Genomic DNA, 21797 nt, shown 5'->3' with positions numbered 1-21797 from the left:
AAATCAATTCCCAAAAACAGGTTGAGTTTCAGTTGACCCAATTGTCTCCTTCCTTTGGTTTACAAATCCATTCCCACTGACTTTTTAGTTTCCATCAAAATTACCCACGTCTTTCCGAAGAACACATGCTTCAAATTCTGGGTTTTCTCTTTTCCACTTAATGGTGAATGAACAGATTTCATATCTAAGATTCTAGAGAGGAAAAATTCATCTTTTTTTTTCGTTTGGTTTGGTTTGGTTTGTTTTGTTGGTTTCCATGTTCGTTCCTCTCCTCTCCCCCGTTTCTTTTGGTCTGCACAATTGCCTTTTACTTTCACCGTTTTTTTGGTTATGCCTTTTCCTTTTGCTCCAAATGATTACGAGCCAGTTGTCGAATTAATGGCATTAACGACAAAGATCATTCCTCTGCCCCCCATCTTAACGGTGTTAGATGCCTGCCCAGTTTAGCCTTTTTCGGCGAACCCGACCCGACCCGCCTAAAATTCAATATTTGGTTTTCTGGGTTTGACTCTTTCACTCCCAATGCCAAGGGGAAGGGGAAGGGGAAGGGCTAACTTTACTTTACTTTTCTTTCTTCTTGATTGTGGTTGCTCGTATTCGACGTATACATGTCCTGCTCTTGCTGTTCATCGCTTCATTTTTGCGTTTCCTTTACTGTTTTTCCTTTCTGCGGTTTCCTCCATTGCAAACCAAGCTTCCCTTTCCAGCTTGCAGAGAGGTCCCTTTGTACTTGACGCTTTGCCATACAATACCCACCAACCATTTTCATCCACCTTTTCTTTTTTTTTTTCCTTTCTTTCTTTTCTGACCCTTTAAATCCTCTCCAGTTATCTTATTCAATTCTCTCTCCAAGGATTAGATTTTTGTTTCTGTCTGCCCTTCTCCGCTTCCATCTTCTATTTTATCATTCCCAGAAATTTCTCTTGGCCCACTCCACCCCACTATCCCTACTTGTTAATTACTCCTTTTCTACTACATCTTTTTGGGGCTCTGGATTTGTTGGGTTTTAGTTATTTCAGACAACATTTTGGCTTATCTCCATGCTTTTTGGGTCTCCATTGGCTCAATACGATTCGCTTTATTTCCCTTTCTGGGTTTCGAGAGGAAGGGGCAAATCTGGGTCTATTGAAGATTACTACATGAGGTAAATCTTGTACCTTATAGTGCTCTATTATATGAATTTTTGCGTTGCCCCTGTATCTTGTTGGGATCGCGAATTGTGTTTTGCGTTTTTCATGTTTTTTGGTCTTTGTTTCTTTTGCCAGACCTGGAATTTGAACTTCACAATTGGTTGTTTGAGAAATTAGTTGTTCTTGGTTTCTGAAATGGTACTTGGGATTTTGTTGTCAAGACTTCTGTTATAGTTCAACTTCAATAGTCTACCCAAATGGAGAAAATTCTCTCATTGTTTCAATTTCAGCTCAGTTCTCTTTTGTATGACAAATTGGACAAGAATTGGTGGCATGAAATTATTTTCTTCAAGGAAAGCAACTCAACGTTGATTTCTGCTCAGCACAATAGAAGGATTTGTAATGATGCTTGTAAAAATCTAAATGAGACATGGGATTTTATGATTTTTGTTGCTTCACTTCGGAGTTCTTGTCCACAATTCTTCCCCTTCCTTTATAGTCTCCTGTTGGAGTATTTTTTTTCTCTCTGTAATCTCCTTTGGAGTTTTTGAAAATTGCTCATCAATGAAATTTCTTATTCTTATTTTGAATAAAAAAAATACTGATTTCTGCTCTATTCTGTACTGCCAGGTCTTTGGATTTCCAGATGGGTATGTGTTGATATGATTTAGGACCTTGAACTTGAAGTTCTTTTGGCTTGGAATTTTAGTCTCCAGTGGATCAGATATGGCGTCTGGAAATTCATTGAATGATGATTTATACAAGAAGACTTCATTTTGGGGATTGTCATTGTGGGTTTTGATCTGCATTTGCATCGGGGCATTTATAGTTTTGATTCTTGGTTTATTATCGATATGGGTCCTGTTTCGGAAAAAATCCAAAAGACCCATGGACAAGTTCCCTATTTCGCAAATACCTGATTTTCCAAAAGATATCAGGATAGACCAGGTTGGGACTCAAACTTCCAATGACCGCCCTGAAAATAGGCTTCTCTCAGTTGATATCAAGAGAAATGATGAAAACTCAGAGATGATGGTTGTGACCAAATCAAGCGAACCGGATAACAATAGCCAATGCAGTTCCACTCATCAACATGAAAAAGCTTGCAATTCACAATCAGGGGAAGAAGGAAGTTCTGGACATGCTCGGAAGCAGGCTTCGCGATCGTATGGAGGATATGGAGGAATTGTGCCACCGTCTCCTCTTGTTGGCTTGCCAGAAATTTCACATCTTGGGTGGGGCCACTGGTTCACTCTCAGGGATCTGGAGCTTGCAACTAATCGCTTTTCTACAGAAAATATTCTTGGAGAGGGAGGATATGGAGTTGTGTACAAGGGTAGACTCATCAATGGCACTGAGGTTGCAGTGAAAAAACTTCTCAATAATCTGTAAGGATTTACTGTTCAAAGAACAATGTTGTTTGTTCTTATAAGTGCTTTTGGAACATTTGACTTATGATTTGAAATGCATAGGGGCCAGGCAGAGAAAGAATTTAGAGTTGAAGTGGAGGCGATTGGCCATGTTCGGCATAAGAATCTTGTCCGGCTGCTGGGTTATTGCATAGAAGGAGTTCATAGGTAGGAACAAAGAGTTCATAAACTATTTTAGTCTCCATAGAAAATCATGAAAATGCTATATGCGCTTTTACAAGTCCTGTTTTGATACATTCCACACAAACCAATGAGTTCATAAACTTCCATTTTCTCTATGTGCTCTGCAATTTTCCTCTTGCTCCCAAGGCCATGAGAATTTGTATTTACCTGTTTTCTTCATGTAGGATGCTAGTGTATGAATATGTGAACAATGGCAATCTAGAACAGTGGCTGCATGGAGCCATGTGCCAACATGGGACACTTACCTGGGAGGCTCGCATGAAGGTGCTTCTCGGCACTGCTAAGGCGTAAGTCTTCAAATATAGCACTTCAATGGCAAGAATAGTTCTTATAGTTGTAATAAGTTTTTGAATTTGAATTTTGCTCAATTTTTGTGGTGCTTGTTACATTAGGAACTAACATAAGAGGGAAAAGCCAGTAGTTAGCTCAGAGGTTTAACTAACAGAGATGCAACTATATAAACTTTTTGCAGGCTTGCGTATTTACACGAAGCAATTGAGCCAAAAGTTGTTCACAGAGATATAAAATCAAGCAACATTTTGATTGATGATGAGTTCAATGCCAAGGTTTCTGATTTCGGATTGGCCAAGCTCTTGGGCTCTGGAGAGAGTCACATCACAACTAGGGTTATGGGAACATTTGGGTATGATTGGAATTCATTTCATTGGGATTGTACCATCTCATATTAGGAGCTTAAATTTATCTTTTATGAATTTCAGGTATGTGGCACCAGAATATGCTAATACGGGCCTGTTGAATGAAAAGAGCGACATTTATAGCTTTGGTGTTCTCCTGCTAGAAGCAATTACGGGGAGGGACCCAGTGGACTATGCCCGTCCCTCCGACGAAGTACCTATTCTTATATCAGTTTTGGCTATAGTTTCATCCTGCCTTGATTATCTTTGTTGGAATTTCTATATAACATATTTGGATACTTTCGTCAGGTTAATCTTGTTGAGTGGCTAAAGATGATGGTTGCAACTAGGAGAGCAGAGGAAGTTGTGGACATGAACCTCGAGGTTAAACCAACTACTCGTGCTCTGAAACGTGCCCTTCTTGTTGCTCTTCGGTGTATCGATCCTGAGTCAATCAAGAGACCCAAGATGAGTCAAGTTGTAAGGATGCTTGAAGCCGATGAATTTCCACTGCACGAGGTACGGAAACCATTATCCTGTTCTGTGACTGCATCATTGTTTGTTGTCCTTTCTCATTGTCTACATTTCAAGTATTTCACTGATATTTGTTGGTTGGCTCTACTATGATGATTTTCTTTGAAAATAATATGCTTACAAATTAGGCATCACTTCATTTTCAATTTTACAGAAAAAGCAATCAATCTCCTTTGATGCATTTGGAGTTTCACTGGTTTCACCATGTGAGAATTTTACAGTTTTATGCAAACCCCTTCCCCCAAACTACTCGACAATTCCCATTTCGTAGTCATAGGAGAATTTTATAGGACGATCGATGAGTACGTTTTCCTGCAACTGCATTTATGTCTATTACAACCACGTTTTTGGACACTTCTGCTGGAACTTGTTAGAAACTTAGTAGTAAGTACGATAAGGTGGTCCTGCTTTGGCATAGTTGTGTTGGCAGCTATAGGTCATCAAACTTTCTTACTTACATGGTAAAAACACTTAAATATGTGGGTTCTGCTAGAAAATCAGATTCGTTCAAGTTTACTAGGCCATTACCATCTACTTCCTGAATGGCCATGATTCACCATGGTTTAAAGACATTGTAGAGTAGTTCATGTTTACATACAACTTGACAGGATAGAAGGAACCGAAAAAGCCGATCGATGAGCTTGGAGATAGAGTCGATGAAAGAAATATCAGGCTCGGAGCAGACGGGCGGGCAGTCAGAGAGCCATAAATCGGAGACAAGCCATGGATAGGAAGTAGGAACTGACAAAAGGCATGAGTATAGTAAATTATTGAAGAAATTGGTTTGTTTGTAGAGAGAGAGAAGGTTGAAGTTGAATTGATTTCAGGCCTACTCCTTACTCCTATTGATGAAGAGGGAGAGGGCCATTCTCTCACACAAGACAAAGCATTGAAGAGAGAGAGAGAGAGGGAGAGAGAGAGATTGTACAGGCTTGTCTGAAGGACCACCGGACATGGCCAAGTTGGCTGCCTTTAATTTACATGATTGTAATTTCGTCTTCTCTTTGTTGTTTCTTTTTCTCCTTTTTGGAGCATCCTCTTTGATTGCTGTTCTGTGCATGGCGACCAACTCAAACTCTTTTTGTTTATTTATTTTTCCAAAAGATTTGGATTGACCATTCCCATCCCTATATCAGCAACTATCTTCCAACTTTAGGACTTAACTGTTAGCTGGTAATTTGAAATTTGAACTACAAGAAGGGTATTACTGATAGCTAAGCTCTCTAAGAACCACTAAGAATGTATCAAAATAGGACCGGCAAAACAGAGGTGAGTTACCTCTAGTATTCATAGGTGGGCAGGTTGGAACTGTTGTTCGGTCATGTAGCACGTTACCACAAATTCCAACATTGAATCTGTAGCTATGGTCGGTGGAGTGGTTGAATAGTTATCAATTAATTTAGAGGAAGTTCGACCTTATAGAACGGACTTTTAAATATATGTATACTTTGGATACATCGTTTGAGATAATACACGTCTTTTGATTCGATGTATTACTGACACGTAACATGTTGATATTCTTCTACCAATAGCATGAGTCATCATACGGTTTATTAACATCACCACAACAGCTAAACATAGTGAAGCAACTTCTTTGTAGTTCATTTTAGTGATGAGGTCGTACCGAAGAAATTAAGGAGCTATGAGTGAGAAAGGAAGAAAGAAGAAGAAAAGATGGAAGTTTGTAGTAGATGATAATGAGGAATGATGAAGGGAATGGAGGGAGGTTGTTTGTTTGATGAGTAAAAGAGAAGCCATGCCTCTGTAGTGGTTATTATAACAAGCCATTCTTGTGAAGCAAAAGCAAGAGCAAAAAAAGTTATGGAGGGCTCCATTTGCCATTCGTCACAGCCAACCCAATTTTCAAAGTTTGTTGTTTGGAGTTTTTTTTTTTTTTTTTTCTCCTCTTTTGAACTTCATCTTCTCATATTTATGCTAATAAAGAAAAAGATTTTTAGAGAAGATAAAATCCCCAAGAATTTAGCATAGTGGGAAAAGTTTCAGAAATAATTTGAAAAAGAACAAATAAATGAAGAAATCTTGACTTTCACAAAAATCTGCCTTACACAGAATCTAATCGATAATCATAAATGCGAAGTCGGCCACTGACCACCGTTTGAATATCAGGCCCTCCAAACTTTGACTTTTTCTTTGTCCAATTTAATCAACGGTTGGCCTATTGTTTTTAGCATGTTTTTAATGATTATGTTTTAAATAATACACTCTTTTTATATTCTTTTACCAGATTATATTTATAGCCATTTGTTTGTTATTTAACATACATGGAGGTTTTGAATTTTGATTATTTGATGTGTTCCTATCATTTTTTTAGTATAACAGGTTGGGGTGGGGATTCGAACTCACAACCGATGCATTCATATCATCATATACCTCCAAATGTAGATAATTAAATAATATTTTGAAATCTGTGGAGAAAATATCTCATGCTTCTTAATTTTATGAAATTACTATTTTTATCTAAAAATCACATTTTGATAACATAATGGGATCTGCCTTATTACTATTATTATCTCTTTAATACTTGTTAACTAATATATAACTTTTGATTTTTCTAAAACCCACTTAGAAACAAGATTAATTCAATTATAATTTAAAATTTTTACAAATTCGATCCACATATTATGTAATATTCTCAACCCATGGCTTTAATCTTTCACAAATATACTTGATAAACTATTGAAGTTTAATTAACAAAACATTAAACTATTAAAAATAGAATTGGATATAAAGTATCTTATCTACATAATAAATAAATATATAAAGTATTCCCACTTCTAACAAAACCCTCATTTTCAATCCAAAGTATACAAAGAAAAAGAAAAAAAAAATATAATCCACCCACTAATTAATGAGTCAACGGTTGATTTTAGGTAGTTAAAATATTCCCACCCTGCTTTATTAATTATTATTATTTATTTATCTCTTTTTAAATAACCAAACTATCACTCAATCCTTCCCCATTGAGCCTACATATGGTTTCAATGGATGATGAAGCAAAACTAAATATCATGAAATTGATCAGATAACAAAAACAATAATAATAATAAAGAAAAAAAGCATGAAATTGATCTAAATTAGTTAACAGCACTCTCAACAAAATTAGAGTATTGACTAGCTAATCAAGAAGATTAAATGCAAGATGTGCACTAGCTAATTAATATAAAGTTCATAATATGTATAACTAAGAGAGAAGATTTTGTAACTCAAGGCTCTTGCTTTCGATTGAACGAGGATGGAATCAAATCTTGCAACAACCCATAATGATCAGGAATAACCTGAGAATAATCTTGGTGATCATCAACAACTCCTTTATAAGGATCGCCGGAGAAGAAGTTGGCCGGAGGCCACGGCGGTGAAGCAGACGACAACGGCAACGACATTCCAGCGACATTGCCTCGAAGTGTCACGGGACAATAGTGGTTGTGTTTCCCTTCGTACGTTGTTACTACAAAAGATGGATCTTGGGATGATCTCTCAACTCTTTTCTTGACATTGCAGTTTTGAGTTGTGCATTTGTAGTAACTCCTGTAAGAAAAACAAAATAAAAACCACAATCTATTTAAGCTTTTAGATTTGGTAATAATCTGATTATTTAAATTCCGAGTGAAAGTGACATGACTAAGAAGGTCGTAGAGGCAAAACTATTGCTTGTCCCCTCGATCCGATTTGTTGGATAAACTAACGAGTTTACGCTAAATCTAGTACTCTTTCGAAACCCTATTCTCTCACATAATTTTCATGAATCAATGTTTCCTAAAACTCAAAACTCCACAAGTCTCCCAAACACAACTTAAGAGGCACAATTCATGAAAAAGGGAGTACAAAAACAATAGGAATATATTTCTAGGGTTACAATCAGATTGTTACTTACAATTCAACTCATGAATTAGGTGTTAAACTAAATGACTTCAAGATGTATAATCTTATTATTTCAATAAACTTAGTAGTAGTGAGAAATTTAATTAAAAATACCCAATTTAATTTGATTGAATTAAGGTAAGAGTGTAGGAAAATTATACCTTGGAAAAGGGCTGTTTTTGACAGCTTTCTGACCATATTTTCTCCATCGGTATCCATCTTCAAGGTTATCTATTTCAGTCTTGGTCAAGAACGCAACCCGTGGCCCCTTCTCCCCTTTCTCCTTCTTTTTTCCTCCTTCCCTATACACAATACACCAATTTTTTCTCTCAATTCCTTTTTTCTTGTAAATGTATATAATTTAGCTCACAAATTACAATCTGGTGTGTGTTAATCATCAATTTAGATCAATTTCTCTCCTTTTTAGTTAAAAACAACAAGTGGGTTGTTGAATTTAGACTTTAAAAGGCCACAAGAACCCTAATTTTCCTGATTTCTCTTGTTAGTTTTTGTCAAACCTAAAAAAAAATTATAAAAATTCAAGAGATTTTTAAGAGAAGAGTGACCTACACTTTCTTCTTACACTTTTCTCCATCTTTATCTTCAAACTCTTTCGTCACCACCTGATCTCCACTCTTGGCAGAATCACCACCACCAGCACCCCCAGCCGCCACCCGATCATCGGACGAACACGACGACGATGGGTGCTCACCGGTCACCGCCCACTCAGCTCCTACCCCGGAAGACTTCTTCGAAGCGTCATCGACCGGAGAAATAACTTCGGACGACGAGCACGACATGTCGAGTGCGGCGGAGAAGAAGTTGAAGTTGTAGTCATGTAAGAAATCAGAGAAACCAACAACAGAGGAGGGATCAAAATCAGCACCATAAGGAGGATCAAAGTGGTGATCATAATAATAAGGATCCTTCTTTTTCTCATCTTCCTTTGACATTGACAAAAATGAAAGAAGAAGAAGAGAACCAGCTCAGTGAGCAAGAGCAGAAAGAAAAAAGCTGAAGGCTGAATTTTTAGATCCTTTTGCTTCTTATTTTCTCCTTTGGGTGTGTAAAAAAGTGAAACTTTGCCTTAGATCTTTGTCCTATTATGCACACAGAGGATCAATTTGAGAGATGTGTGTCTTAAATTGAATGGTGGGTTTCGGTTTTTGCTTACTAGATCTACTTTCTTATTTCTAAAGGTGCATGTATGAAAATAATCCTTTTTAAATGAATTAATATATATATATATAATGTTATCTGATTTTAATTTAATTTAATAGAGATATATCAACAAAGAACTTTGCTGGGTCAAACGTCAGTAATGTGCTTAATTATATTTAAAGTGAGCTTCCATTGCTCTAACTAATTTTAAAAAGGTTGTAAAATTATAAATTAATAGCATTGATCAAAATAGCACATTCTAAGAGAGGCTCGAGACAAGGGTTTTTAAGTAAACTTCCATCAAACCTATCATTTATAAAATTCAAAACTTTTTTTTTATGAATTTTTAGAATATTTTTGTAGGTTGAATATTATCATTGTGGCTACTAAAATATTTTATAAAATCAAAGATTCAGCTCACGATCTTTTGATTGAAAAACTAGTTGAACTGGGTCATTTTCACCAATATTGATATTTAAATAAAACAAGTAAAAATCACATGTGATAAAATTAAAAGAAATAAAAATTGTTTAGAGGTCCAGATTTTCTGCTTTCATAATACAAAAATTTCAGAGTTAGGCGGAGATGTGTCACTGCCATTTCACAATTTTCACTGTGCCATTATCTATAACACGATAGAGACGTCCATGGAGGATTCTTTAATTTCTTTGTTTCTTTTTATGTTCATTAATTTCTTTTTAAAGGAAAAAAAATCAATAATAAAGTTTCGAAAATAACTTTTTTAAAGTCTATAGTTTGCAAACTGACTGTTCCTCTATCACGCTTATGGGACGTTTTTCGATTGGACTTTGAACGAATTTTGATCATTCCCTTTAGCTTAACTCTGTAACTCTCTGAAATTTTCCTTACTTTTTTGTACTTTTTCCATGTCATTTTCTGTGAGTTTCATTTCATTTCATTGATTATGTGTTGCATTTTTTAGTCCAATATTCTTCTCTTTGCTTCCAATTTTCCAGCTGATTTTCTTAGCCTACCTTCACGATTTTGCTTTTAATTTCATCCAAAATGTCCCGTGTCCTCGTCTAAATATACTATGAAACATTTCATTCTTTTGCTAACATGAGACTTTATTTGCACTATTTGTTAACACATAATTACCGGTCGAATTAAAGATCCAAGAAAAAAAAAAAAAGGGGTCTAGATTTCGCGTGCACAGTCTCTTATTGTGTACTATGTAAAGGCAATCATTTGAGGTATTGAAAAGGAGGAAATGAGTAAGAAATGGTACTAAACAAGTACCAAAATGATATGACATGAAAGGAAGGATGGGGGCTTGATAAATGAAAATTGAAGTCATGATGAATTCAACAATAATATGGGCATACTACAAACAGTACTTGATGTTATAAGTTTATATATATATATATATATATATATATATATTATATTTACAGTTAGATTTATGTTGTTTCCTGTTAGTACTTGTGGATCCATTTGGTAAACACACCAAATTAAAGCAATAAATTTTCCAACTAGGCCAAACCTCAAACCTAGAGGAAAATCAAAACTATAGGACGCGGTCATATTCTTCTCATGTTAGGAACGTTGTGGGTGAAATTATCCTATAAGATTCACATGAATATTGGAGCTAAAGAAACAACATGAGATTGAGCTACCTGAGTCAAACTATCTAATCGAGCAAGTACAACCAAACCAACGTCCCAGTGAAAGACTTCCGACTCTATAAATAAGGAGAGAGATATGAGATGCGAGCAAAACTCACAACTCTACCTTTCCTGTTCTTAGTAGACATCAGAGTATGTGTTGGGTTTAGTACACACCACACTAGTGTGTAGTTCTTGTGTGTTTTTTTTTTTCCCTCCAATGAAACTTATGGCGTCGAACATTATTTCGTCGTCATAAACCCCCTTTTGCAACGAAAAGTAAGCTTTATCGACAAAGATGCTTTTGACAATGAAATTTTTTAGCCTCACTAAAAGTTTTGACGAATTTTAAATTGCACAAATATTCGTGAAGATCTAGTTATATATAAATAAAAACATCGTTTTTATTCATACAAAACATTTTAAATAGGGCACAATAACAAAACCATGTCTCACTTAAGTAGAAAAATATCATTAAACCTATAGTTTGATCACATCATGATTCATGAGAAAGCAATTGAAGAAAATGAATAGTCCAATAGAACCACAGAAATCAAAGCAATAATATAAGAAGAATGAGACAGGGAATATAGAATAACAAATAAATAATAATAATAATGTCCAATCTTGGGGATGATTGATATGGATGGAATAATTAAAATAGTGCGACTTTTGATGGGGACGACACCAAAAAGAGAGATCCCCACATGGGATGGCAAGAAATTAATTCAATAAACCAGCTGTGGAAGAGCTTGACATTATTGACTTTTTTTTTCCTCTACTTTCACCGCTTTTTATTTTAAATCAAAATTCAAATCTTTTTCCATTATTAAATATACAACTATGCTTTGGGGGCAGTTATAAGTTAGGTTTCATATATATATATATATATATATATATATATATATATATGTATGTTTGAATATTTTCGATGTATTATAGCTTTCTTTTTCATGTCATGCATTTATTAGCATCTTCATCAAAGTCCGATCTCTTTTTATGTCTCTAGCTTATTATTACTATAGTCTATACCCCCCATTAACTTCCAAATCTTATATATCATGAGTTAATGTTACGTGATTGAAATTTTTTTGACTAAGTCTCGAAAGTTAGGTTTTAATTCTTGGATTAATGTGGATATTTTTTTGATATTCTCTTGTTTACTTTCTTCTGTCATCTATCTAGCACTTCATATCCAAATAATAAATATTTGTTCAAAAGTAATATCGTATCATCATTACTATATGAGATTATAATTCAAAGTTTATTAACGTAATTGAGATTTCTATAAATTTTGGGACTAAATAGACGTAACAATCAAAATGTTATTGATTAATTTATGATTTAACCTAAACTAAATATAGATTATGTAAATCTAAACTTCTATAACTTAGGTATATAACTACATATATATCGAAAATTTAAATTTATTGACATTATTTTGTCAACAAATTAGAATGAAACCTTACAAAATATATTTATATATTTACGATGAAGGGAATATTTTGAATGTATAGGGAATTGGAACTTTGGATGATATAATTTAAAACGAAAAAAGATTAAACTAAACTTGAATAATCAAAATTGTATTAAATTCAATGTGTCGCAATTAAGGAAGTGGAAATTTCAAAGTCAGAGAGATGCAGTCTTCAAAACAGACTCCAACCACTAAAGTGGTTTTTTTTTTTTTTTTTTTTTTTGAGAAACTAAAAGGGAATCTTTTATATTCTACTATTGGTCATTGGTCTTTTTCCCGCAAAGACATTTCATTCCTATTATTATTAATTAATTAATTAAACAAAATTAATTATCATAATGAAACAAATTATATCATCAAAACACCACTTTATTGAATCAGTCGAGTGGTTTGTACTTAATTTATCTCTAATAAGATATTCCATTAACGGCCTCAAAGGTCAACATTTCTCTTGTTGTACCCCAAAAAAATAAATAAATAAAAGAAACATATAAAAATCGGTGCTTTTAACTATTTTTTTTTTCCTTTTCAAACTTGAATCATATTTAATATAGTTCAATATATATTCAATGCTGGTTGTGGATCTTTTTAATTCCACAACATTGGTTGTGAAATTTACAAATGTAGTGTGGTGGAAATAATGAGTTGCTTGGATGTGATAATGAAATTAGGAGGTTGTCAATATCAACTTTTGGAAAAACCTCTATCCGGCTATCTAGGTTGCGGATGCTATGTCTCTCGGATTATGGTAGTTTTAATAGGTCTATAAACTTTTAATTTTGTATCTAATAGATTTTTATTGTTACATCTGTCGATTTAATGATTTTGTGATGTGTTGAATGTATCGTTTAAGAATTTCGTAATGAATTGATTTCAAAGAAGTTTAGGCACTCGATTCAATAAACTATTAAAAACGTAAAAGTAATAGATAGTAGAGATTACGGTAACTCTAACATTAATTTAAACTACATCATGGATATTGTCAACGTTAATCTCTCACGATTTTTTTACTAGTTTCACGATTCATACGAGACGGGTTAGAGAATAATTATGGGAACAATGTAGGGAGTTTTTTGCAAATAGTGGTATTTTATTTTGGGGGAGATGATGGGTTGGCCCATTTTATGATGGCTCATTCCCACCAAATCAAGGGACGTGATTTAAGAAATTGAAATTACTAATTTTCTTTCATTCCAAAATTTTCAATATTTGCAAGTAGCAGTTAGCCTAATCCCTCCCTAAAAACCCTTTTTCGATCCTATTTTTTATTCTCTCTCTAGTCGTTTCTTATATAATATATTGAGATTGATTGTTTTTTTTTTATGGCTAAATTATAAATTAAAAAAAAATCTTATTGTCACGTTCCAAAATACCTGAATTATTTTCAAAAGTTTCAATACTACCATTTACTTTTTGTAAATGTTTCAATAATACTCTTTGAACAATATGGGTTAAAGTTGATATGACAGAATCTGAATAATGTGACAATATCGATTAAATCATAAGTTGTTGTTTTTAATAGGTGGATTAGTGCAAAATTGGTTATATAGCAGAGATGCAAGCTCTCTTTACAATAGAGGGAGAAGACTAAATTGGAGAGCTTCACGTTATTCCATATTTTACCACGTCAACCGATGTTTCCTCAAATGGTACTTTAATTTTGAAACATTTATAAAAGGTTAAGGGTAGTATTGAAACTTCTTGAATTGATAGATGTATTTTTGAAATAGATGACAAAGCTTTTTTTTTTTTTTTTTTTGGTAATTTAGCCTATTTTTATTAGAGATTTAATTGAATCTTTTCTGAAATCAAATTTTCATAAGAAAGTAATGTTACTACATATATAAGGATTGATCCCTAATGCCAATACACTTCTTCTTCTTCTTCTTTTTCTTGTCTATTATTTTAAGATTTTTTTTTATTGATCTTAATATTTCAAATTATTTCAATTCAAATATTCTATAAGCTAAAAAATAATAATGATAAAGCGTGTTAATAGGAGAGATCCGCCAACACACGAACATATAACTCAATGATAGAAAAATTTGACGGTAAAAACATATAACTCCTCGTTTTAAAATTAGAGGTTTGAAATTCTCATCATATTATTTTTACTTTTTCCAAAATTGGATGCTTCATTACTTATAATATTCAGTAGAAAGTTTTGATAAAAATAAATTCAAACATTCAAAATAAATTTCACGACTGGCTACTCATCTTTCTCACGAAGGCATCAAGACATGTCTCCTCTTCAATAATTGAAATAATAAAAAATCAGCATAATCACTATACTTCTTTGACAATGATTCACAAAAAAGCACACCACATAAAAGTTTTCTTTAACCACATTAATCAAAGAAATATATTTACCCTATTTTGAATTATGCCTTGACATATATAAACAAGCACTCCCAATATTCTACAAGAAACCGAAAGACAAACGGAGAAAAATTGACAAATCTTTCAACTACAAACACGTACGTAGCCTTAATATATTGAAGGTTTCAATTCGCTCATCAATATTATACCTTAAAAAGAGACACACTAGTAATTCAAATTTGAATTTCTATTACATTTATTAACGTGAAAATCGGAATATCTAATAAGTTTAAAATTAAAGTGTTTGGTTGGAATGTTAATTGAAAATTGAAATTATTAAAACACAAATCAAGTTATTGATATTTCACCATTTAATAAAAGGGCATAGACATGCTAAATTTTGATATATAAAAAGTTGGAAAAATCTTGTCACGTGCAAGTTCTCCATCTTTAAATCTGGGCTTCCGGCCCAAATAGGATCTTCAAAATAGTCCACCACACTATCAAATTTGGGCTTTATAATAGTCAGGCCTTTGGACCTTGGCATCAGGAAATTTATTTCTTTTTTTTTTCTTTTTTTCTTTTTGTCACACCGCGTTTTATTTTAATAATAGACAGTTAAATATATTAACGCTTATTTAAAATATTTATGATAATTCTAGGCCTTTGGATAGCCTCCTTTCAAAATCTTGATATATTTCAATATTCATATATTTTTGTAATTAATTTTCATCTTTTTTTTTTTTTTAAAAAGCCTACATCTTCAATCACTTTATCATGCTATGAAGATGGCCCCATCTTAAATCTTTTATTAAAAACAAATGAAAAAGAAAGAGAATGTGTAGCCGAATGAGCCTATAGATATATAGGACCAAGTGCAATCTTAAATTTTATAGGTCAACAGTGCAGCCTTCCAAATATATATATTTTGGAATCCCACTTTTATTTTAACTTTAGCTTAATTCAATTTAGTTTTTATATTTAAAAATTTTGTATTATCGTTGATATAATTTGATTAAAGTTCACCCATTGTAAGAAGAAAGAAGTAACAAAAGTCCAATGTTACAAATTATCTGTGGTTACACTAAAAAAAATATTAGCTATCGAATATTATTCTAGTCATTTTTCTACTTTTAAATCAAAATAATGCCTCAAATCAATTCAAATTTACAGTTTCGATTAATATAATTTTGTCCAACTCTCACGTGTCATTTGAATGCTAATTTTTTAGAGTAAAAATTGTGACAGATGGTGTGTAGAGAAGGCATAGGAACAAACTCACCGCTGAATATATGCAAGGTTTTTTTTTATTACTATTATTATTTTTTCTTTTGGTGGCTACTCTATAATTAATCAAGACTTTATATATTTAAGGAATAAAAAAAGAAGACTTAGAAACAACACTAGGTCACGATTCTGAGTTTAATGAAGTGGGAAGACTATATAATAAAGTGGACACTAATTTAATATTTTAGGATTAAGTGAAAAGTTTGGAGTTGGATAAATTTGATAAAGACAAGGAATGACCAAATTTTTAGTTTGAGTAACTAGCACAAAAACCTTATGACCATATATTTCATCACTTTTCAATTTAATAAAGTGAAAATGACAGCATCTCTATAACCATAGTCCATAGGAAAAATAAAATTACTAAATTAAATTAAATATTTGAAAGAGTTGGTAGACCAACCATACAGCCTTGCCCAAAAATCAACCCAAGAAGCAAGTTTTGTTTATGCCTTGAAAGAGATGTGGATGCACTAAGAGGATTGCCTTTACTTTTACTTTTCTTTTTCTTTTTCTTTTTAAACTATTCTTCCTTTTTTTTTTTTTTCCTTTTAACCCTCTATGTTTTGACAAGTTATTGATTGGATTACATTATATAACTAACTCTAGCTTTTAAATTCAGCCTATTAATTAATCAATATTTTGTATGTTTTAGTAGTATGATTAAACACAATGATTTTTATAGGGCTTGGTATCATGCCTTGAACAATGATAATCAAAGAATTTCTACAGATGAAAAGGAAATTAGAAGGACTTGAATTCTAAATATGTTTGAGATCGAAATGGGTTTAAATTAAATTTAATAGATTCGTGCTTTGAATCGAAGTTTGTTGATTTAATAATCATATAGTAATCATGAATCATCAAATAATACATATAAGAGAAGTAAAAATAATATTTTACATTTTATGATTAGATATGAATATGAATTGTTTTTTTTAGTACAACTAAGATTAATAACTTAGGTTAAGGCTCAACTAAAAGTTGATAGGTCTAATATCCACCTCTCATATTATTAAACTTAATGAACCCACAATTTTAACTCGTTGAAAGTAACTAGTTTATTGTTGGAAATGTGATCAAAGTCTCACCTTGATTATATAAGGAAAAGATCTATAATATATAAGTGAGAGACAACATCGTAATGGTACGTGACCATTTTGGTAACCTTAAAAAAAAACATTGGAGATTTTATGCACGAATAGATAGATAATGGTTGTTCAGTTATCAGAGTACTTATTAGGGCCTAAATCACGAAATTCAAAGTGGGTTTTCCCGTTTATTACATATGAGTCAAAATAATAGATAGTAAAAAGAAAAAGGAGAAGAAGAAAGGCAAGAAGACATCCACATCAGCAGCATCATTGCATAGATCAGTTGCCACCCCACCCCTTCACACCAACCATAAATTCCAAAATAATCCCAATTTTCCTCCCCCTTTTTCCATATTCAATCAATCTTCTGTCATTTCAAAATGTTCTCACAGCCCCTCCTCCCACTTCCCACCATATTCATCCCTCCTTCTTCTGTCTCTACCTCAGAGACACCCATTGAAATCCGAGGAGCAAAGATTTTGGAGCAACAACAGATCAAGACAGGGCCTGCCGTGCGAATGGATAATGCAAGTTTCACTTGCACCACTCTGATTCTACTCCTCTTCACTCACTGCATCTCCCCAGGTGATCAATCCACATCAACAAAAACATTTCTTTTCTATCAAATCCATTCAAACCCAGATGTTTGTTTGTTGTTCTTCTCCTTTTCTGTGGGATATATGCTTGTTTTAATTTGGGCTTTCAATAAAGTAGTTCTTGTTCCTCTGTTTTATTCTTCCTTCCCCATACCATCTTTGGAATTTTGAATGCTTTTCCATGTGGGAATCTTTCTCTTTTGACAAATTGTTCAATGATGCGTTGCGTACCCCCAAAGAAAGAAGGAAAGAAAGATTTGTCTCATTACACCAAAAAAAAAACTCGAAAAATCTTGTTTGTTTTGTTGTCAGGGTCAAGTACTTCTTCAATTAGGCAATCCCAAAAAGCAGGGCAAAAGGACATCACCACCCCAATCACGACGGTGCCTACAATTAGTATCCCCACCATGCCCATCGTAAACCCTACTTCCACCCCCGACACCGTGTCTCCGGCCATGGCGACCCCAAGCTTCGGCCCGGCAACCACCGCCGGCGGCTCCAGCTGGTGCATTGCCAGCCTCGGCGCCTCCCAGGCGGCGCTGCAGCTGGCTCTGGACTATGCCTGCGGCGTGGGCGGCGCCGATTGCGGGCCGATTCAGGGCGGCGGAAGGTGCTATAACCCCAATTCGGTTCGCGACCATGCTTCTTACGCCTTCAATAGCTATTACCAGAAGAATCCGCTTCCGAATAGCTGTAATTTTGGAGGGACTGCTGTGATCACCAGCACCAATCCCAGTAAGTTTTCTCCATTTCTTTTTTTTTTTTTCCCCTTCTTCCTCTCGTTTTCTCTATTTCTGTCTGTAATTGCTAATTGGGTTTAGTTTTTAGGGTTTTGAATTTTGAGAAGAAATTGAGCGAATGAATCATTTGCCATTACTATTAGACAACACAATAGCCGTACGCCTAATTTGTAGGGGGTAGAGGCTACCCTGTTACGGACAAAGGACTTTTTAGTTTAGGATTAAGATTTCGCTTAATCATTGCTTTAATTAAAGTGGGTTATAATTATTAATTAGGTTTTTTTAGTTGCGGTGGATCGAACTCACAAGTTGAGTTCGTGGTTGGAGTGGAGGTACATGTCAATCACCGTTGAGCTATGCTCGCTTTGACAATTATTAATTAGGTTAAAATACTAAGTTTGACATGTGTGCTTTTATTTTTGTACTTCTATTTTAAAAATGTTTATTTTGGTCCATTTATTTTAAATTTGGTTCATATTAATTTTTGTATTTGAAAATGCTTATTGTTGTTACGTTACTTTTTAAAAGTGATGATTTTAGTCTATTTTTGCAAAATTTTAACACAAACTTTACACATAACGGAAACTCTTTAATATAAAGTAGTGTTTACATTTTAAGAAACATATTGAATTTGGTGCCGTGTTGAAATTGTGATAGGAAAAAATTGAGATTAAGAAAAAAAATTAATAGACCAAAGTGATTACCTTTTTAAATACATTGAGTAAAATGAACCAAAACGAGAAAATTAGTATTTTAACCCATAAATTACTAGTTTATTCTCTCCATTGATGTTGATTTCAATTTTATTTAACCAACTTTCAATGTAATGTATATAATATGTGTTTAAACTTTAAAATAGGTTGAATAATTTAGACACAGGAGAAAGTTTAGCGTAAGTTTAGCGTAGATGATACATTGTTTTGGACAAAATTTGCCCTATAATAAAATTATTCCGGTTTTCATTCATGTGATGTAAAATTTTTACAGGCAGCGGCACGTGCGAGTACCCATCAACAAGGTGAGCCGCTGCTACCAATATTAAATTTTTTCTCACAAATTTAAATTTGCTTCAATTTTTTAATATAATAAAAAGAAAAATTGGATTATTGCAGCACAAGTTCAACGGTCCTGAACACTACAAATTCAAGCGGCTCCACCGTGTTCGGCGCTGTCCCTGCTGGCCGTGGGCCCTCCTCCTCCCACGCAATCAGATCTCGCCACGTGGCGTATTGGGAGTCCTCCCTCTTACTCTTTACAACTCTCCTTTTTGTGGCTTCCCAGTCTAGTTTTAGTTGAATCCAAAATTTCTTTTGGAATTTTCAGCACTATTTTTCTCCACCTTTCATAGTTTTTTGTAAATTAGTTGTTAGAGATAATAATTCAAGTTTATAGTTCAATACAAGAAACCCAAGCCACAGATTTCTATGAAGAGAAAAAAAAACCCCCCAAATTTATTTTCCACTTTTTGTGCATACACATTGTTGAGCACAATCTAGAAATGTTATTAGTTATGCAATTATTTGATTTTTTTTAATTAACTTTTAAAATGTGTCTCAACATTTTTAGTGGGTCATACTGTCTTATTGAAAGAAAAATAAGATGAGTCCAATGATTGCAAAGGAGATCTTTGGTAGATATCTCCCTTAAAGTCTTGCCATATGAGAGAGAGGTCCTAGAAAAATGTAATTATTTAGCTCACGAGATTTAACTACAAAATAAAAAGAAGAGAATTTTCAAACTCATCATGGTGTCTGGTTTGAAGAAATGCCAAACGTGATGGACAGAACATAAATCTAGGGCAGCTAGGATTTTTTACTTCTCCGAGTTCTGTGGCCTTAAATTTGGCTGTCGTTTACTGCGTTTCTTTGTCTTTTCTCATAAAAATAAAATATCAATACAAAAGTTTTAATCCACATTCCTCACTTATGATAGGTAATGTTTTGAACCAATTAAATTATGAAATTTGTCGCTCCGGTCCTAATGATTTTATAAGCTTTTTTATTTAATCCTTATAACAGAGTTAAGTCTTACAATTGTCTCTAATTCATCTTATTTATTGTCAATATAAACTTAGCTCAGTCATAATTGACACCTATCTTTAATCTAAGAGGTCATGAATTTGTTGTACTAAAAAATCATCTTATTTACTTTTTCTTATTTTCTACGCAATCTTAAACTCTAATACAATCCTTCAAATGGAAAGCCTTACCTTATTTCCCATGTGCCATGTATTGAATATAATAATGATAATGACAATTGAGAAATTTAGCTAAATTAAAAAAATCATATTGAAACATTTAAAATGATAGGAACCAAAAAACTTTTAATTCACCATTTTTCTTTGAGATGCTAATTTACAAGTTTAGTCACTTTGAAGGTATGTGCAGAGCTGTGGAAGGCATGGACTTGCTGGGCCTTAGGAACACATGAAACTCTGGAGGAAAAGGAAGAATGGGCCTGGGAGAAGTTAATGGACCCAAAATGTGGCCCAAATAGAAGGGGAGAGGTGGAAACTTGGTTTTGTCCGAAAGGCTGAAATTAGATCACGTGAGCTGGCTGGTTTTGTCGTTAGGTGCAACCGAAACCGACACCCCCGTGGGCCCCCCTCTCGAACTGCCACCTGTTCACCAAAACCCCTCACGTGGCCACGTGGATCCACAGTAGCCGCACGGACACCTTCCCCTTCCCAAGGATGAGGAGAGGCCAAGTACAAGTTTTTTTTCTGTTTTCGCCACCGGGCAGGGGCAAATGCGTCAATGCACTTTCCACCTGCGACGGAGAAACAGAAACGTCGCGACTGGAGGTTACGACGGCGGAGGAGACGTCGGCATCGGCGTCGGCGTTGGAGTCGGTTTGGCTTTGCCTCTGCTTCCCTACGTCTCACTAGTCACCACTTCGGTTTGCGATGCGTCGTCTCCCAGTTTTGGCTTTTGCCTTTGCGTCGCCATTACACCTCCTACCCCTTCCTTTTATTTTTTACCTTCAAATTACTAATATCGAAACTCCTCAATTATTTTCGTCACCTAACTTTATGCCCAAGTTTCAAAATCTGAATTTAGCCCTAATTACTAAACACTTCTTCGCATCTTAAAAGAGCGGGGAAACTACCCCTACAGATTAACGCATTCTTTTCTTTCTCAACACCTATGGCTCCAAATCAAATAAATACGTTTAAATTTGGATTTTTTATGATTTAGTAAACGAACGTGTGTATCTTGTTAGTATAAGCAGTAACTATCAATTATATTATTTTAAGTCTTTTTTTAACCATGTTTTCGTGATCTCAAAATCTCTCTCGTTTAGATGAGATACCGATTAATCCATGTACCCTCATCTGGGCGTCATAATGTTTCAGACTTTGGTTTATTTTGATCACTATATTTTTACAATGTCTATAGTTCGATCTTTATACTTTCAAATTTTGTTCATTTTAATTCATGTACTTTGATTAAAATGAATGTTTTTTATTTGCACTGTTAAAAAGTTACCATTTTAGTCCCCGTTTGAAAAATTTTAACACAAATTAGACACCCAATAATTTTTTTTAATACAAATGTATGGTTATGATGCAAATAAATTTAGTGAGTGATGTGTCATACTAAAACATTGATCAAATAAATAAGATAAAAGTGAATTAAAAGATCAAAACAAATGTTTCGGAAGTACGTAAATTAAAATGAACAAAAACTTAAAGTATAAGAATCACA

General features: G+C 33.8%; 3 protein-coding genes across 7 annotated transcripts; 2 read left to right on the top strand and 1 right to left on the bottom strand.

Annotated features, from left to right (window-relative positions):
• LOC111018046 (putative receptor-like protein kinase At2g42960) lies at nucleotides 1-4913 on the top strand. 4 transcript variants are annotated; one of them, XM_088120744.1, is made up of 9 exons: nucleotides 1-1144; nucleotides 1761-2518; nucleotides 2603-2707; nucleotides 2908-3030; nucleotides 3216-3386; nucleotides 3463-3592; nucleotides 3688-3897; nucleotides 4067-4118; nucleotides 4526-4913. In XM_088120744.1, coding segments are annotated over exons 2-9 (1455 nt in total). In that variant the 5' UTR covers nucleotides 1-1144; nucleotides 1761-1856; the 3' UTR covers nucleotides 4528-4913. The 4 variants fall into 4 exon arrangements, with proteins under 4 accessions (XP_087976870.1, XP_087976869.1, XP_087976868.1 ...); XM_088120743.1 differs by having other exon boundaries at nucleotides 4521-4913; XM_088120742.1 differs by lacking the exon at nucleotides 4067-4118 and having other exon boundaries at nucleotides 2-1144.
• A 2058-nt stretch (nucleotides 4914-6971) lies between these two features.
• Nucleotides 6972-8985, bottom strand: LOC111018047 (WRKY transcription factor 71). Its single transcript, XM_022293986.2, has 3 exons — nucleotides 8362-8985; nucleotides 7953-8093; nucleotides 6972-7458 (listed from the first exon to the last, which is right to left on the bottom strand). The coding sequence occupies exons 1-3, from the start codon at nucleotides 8742-8744 to the stop codon at nucleotides 7137-7139; spliced, it is 846 nt and encodes a 281-aa protein (XP_022149678.1). The 5' UTR covers nucleotides 8745-8985; the 3' UTR covers nucleotides 6972-7136.
• A 7800-nt stretch (nucleotides 8986-16785) lies between these two features.
• Nucleotides 16786-19551, top strand: LOC111018000 (uncharacterized). Of its 2 annotated transcripts, XM_022293924.2 has the most exons (4): nucleotides 16801-17339; nucleotides 17663-18085; nucleotides 19078-19108; nucleotides 19203-19551. In XM_022293924.2, exons 1-4 carry the CDS (start codon nucleotides 17135-17137, stop codon nucleotides 19384-19386), a joined length of 843 nt encoding a protein of 280 aa, XP_022149616.1. In that variant the 5' UTR covers nucleotides 16801-17134; the 3' UTR covers nucleotides 19387-19551. The 2 variants fall into 2 exon arrangements, with proteins under 2 accessions (XP_087976995.1, XP_022149616.1); XM_088120869.1 differs by lacking the exons at nucleotides 19078-19108; nucleotides 19203-19551 and adding an exon at nucleotides 18377-19071 and having other exon boundaries at nucleotides 16786-17339.
• The last annotated feature ends 2246 nt before the right edge of the window (nucleotides 19552-21797 follow it).

The sequence above is a fragment of the Momordica charantia genome, assembly GCF_013281855.1.
Source record: "Momordica charantia cultivar OHB3-1 chromosome 2 unlocalized genomic scaffold, Mcharantia_2.0 BLBB01000002.1, whole genome shotgun sequence".
Lineage (NCBI taxonomy): Eukaryota > Viridiplantae > Streptophyta > Magnoliopsida > Cucurbitales > Cucurbitaceae > Momordica > Momordica charantia.
Note: the sequence above shows the minus strand (reverse complement) of the source record. Positions and strands in the feature narration are given on the sequence as shown.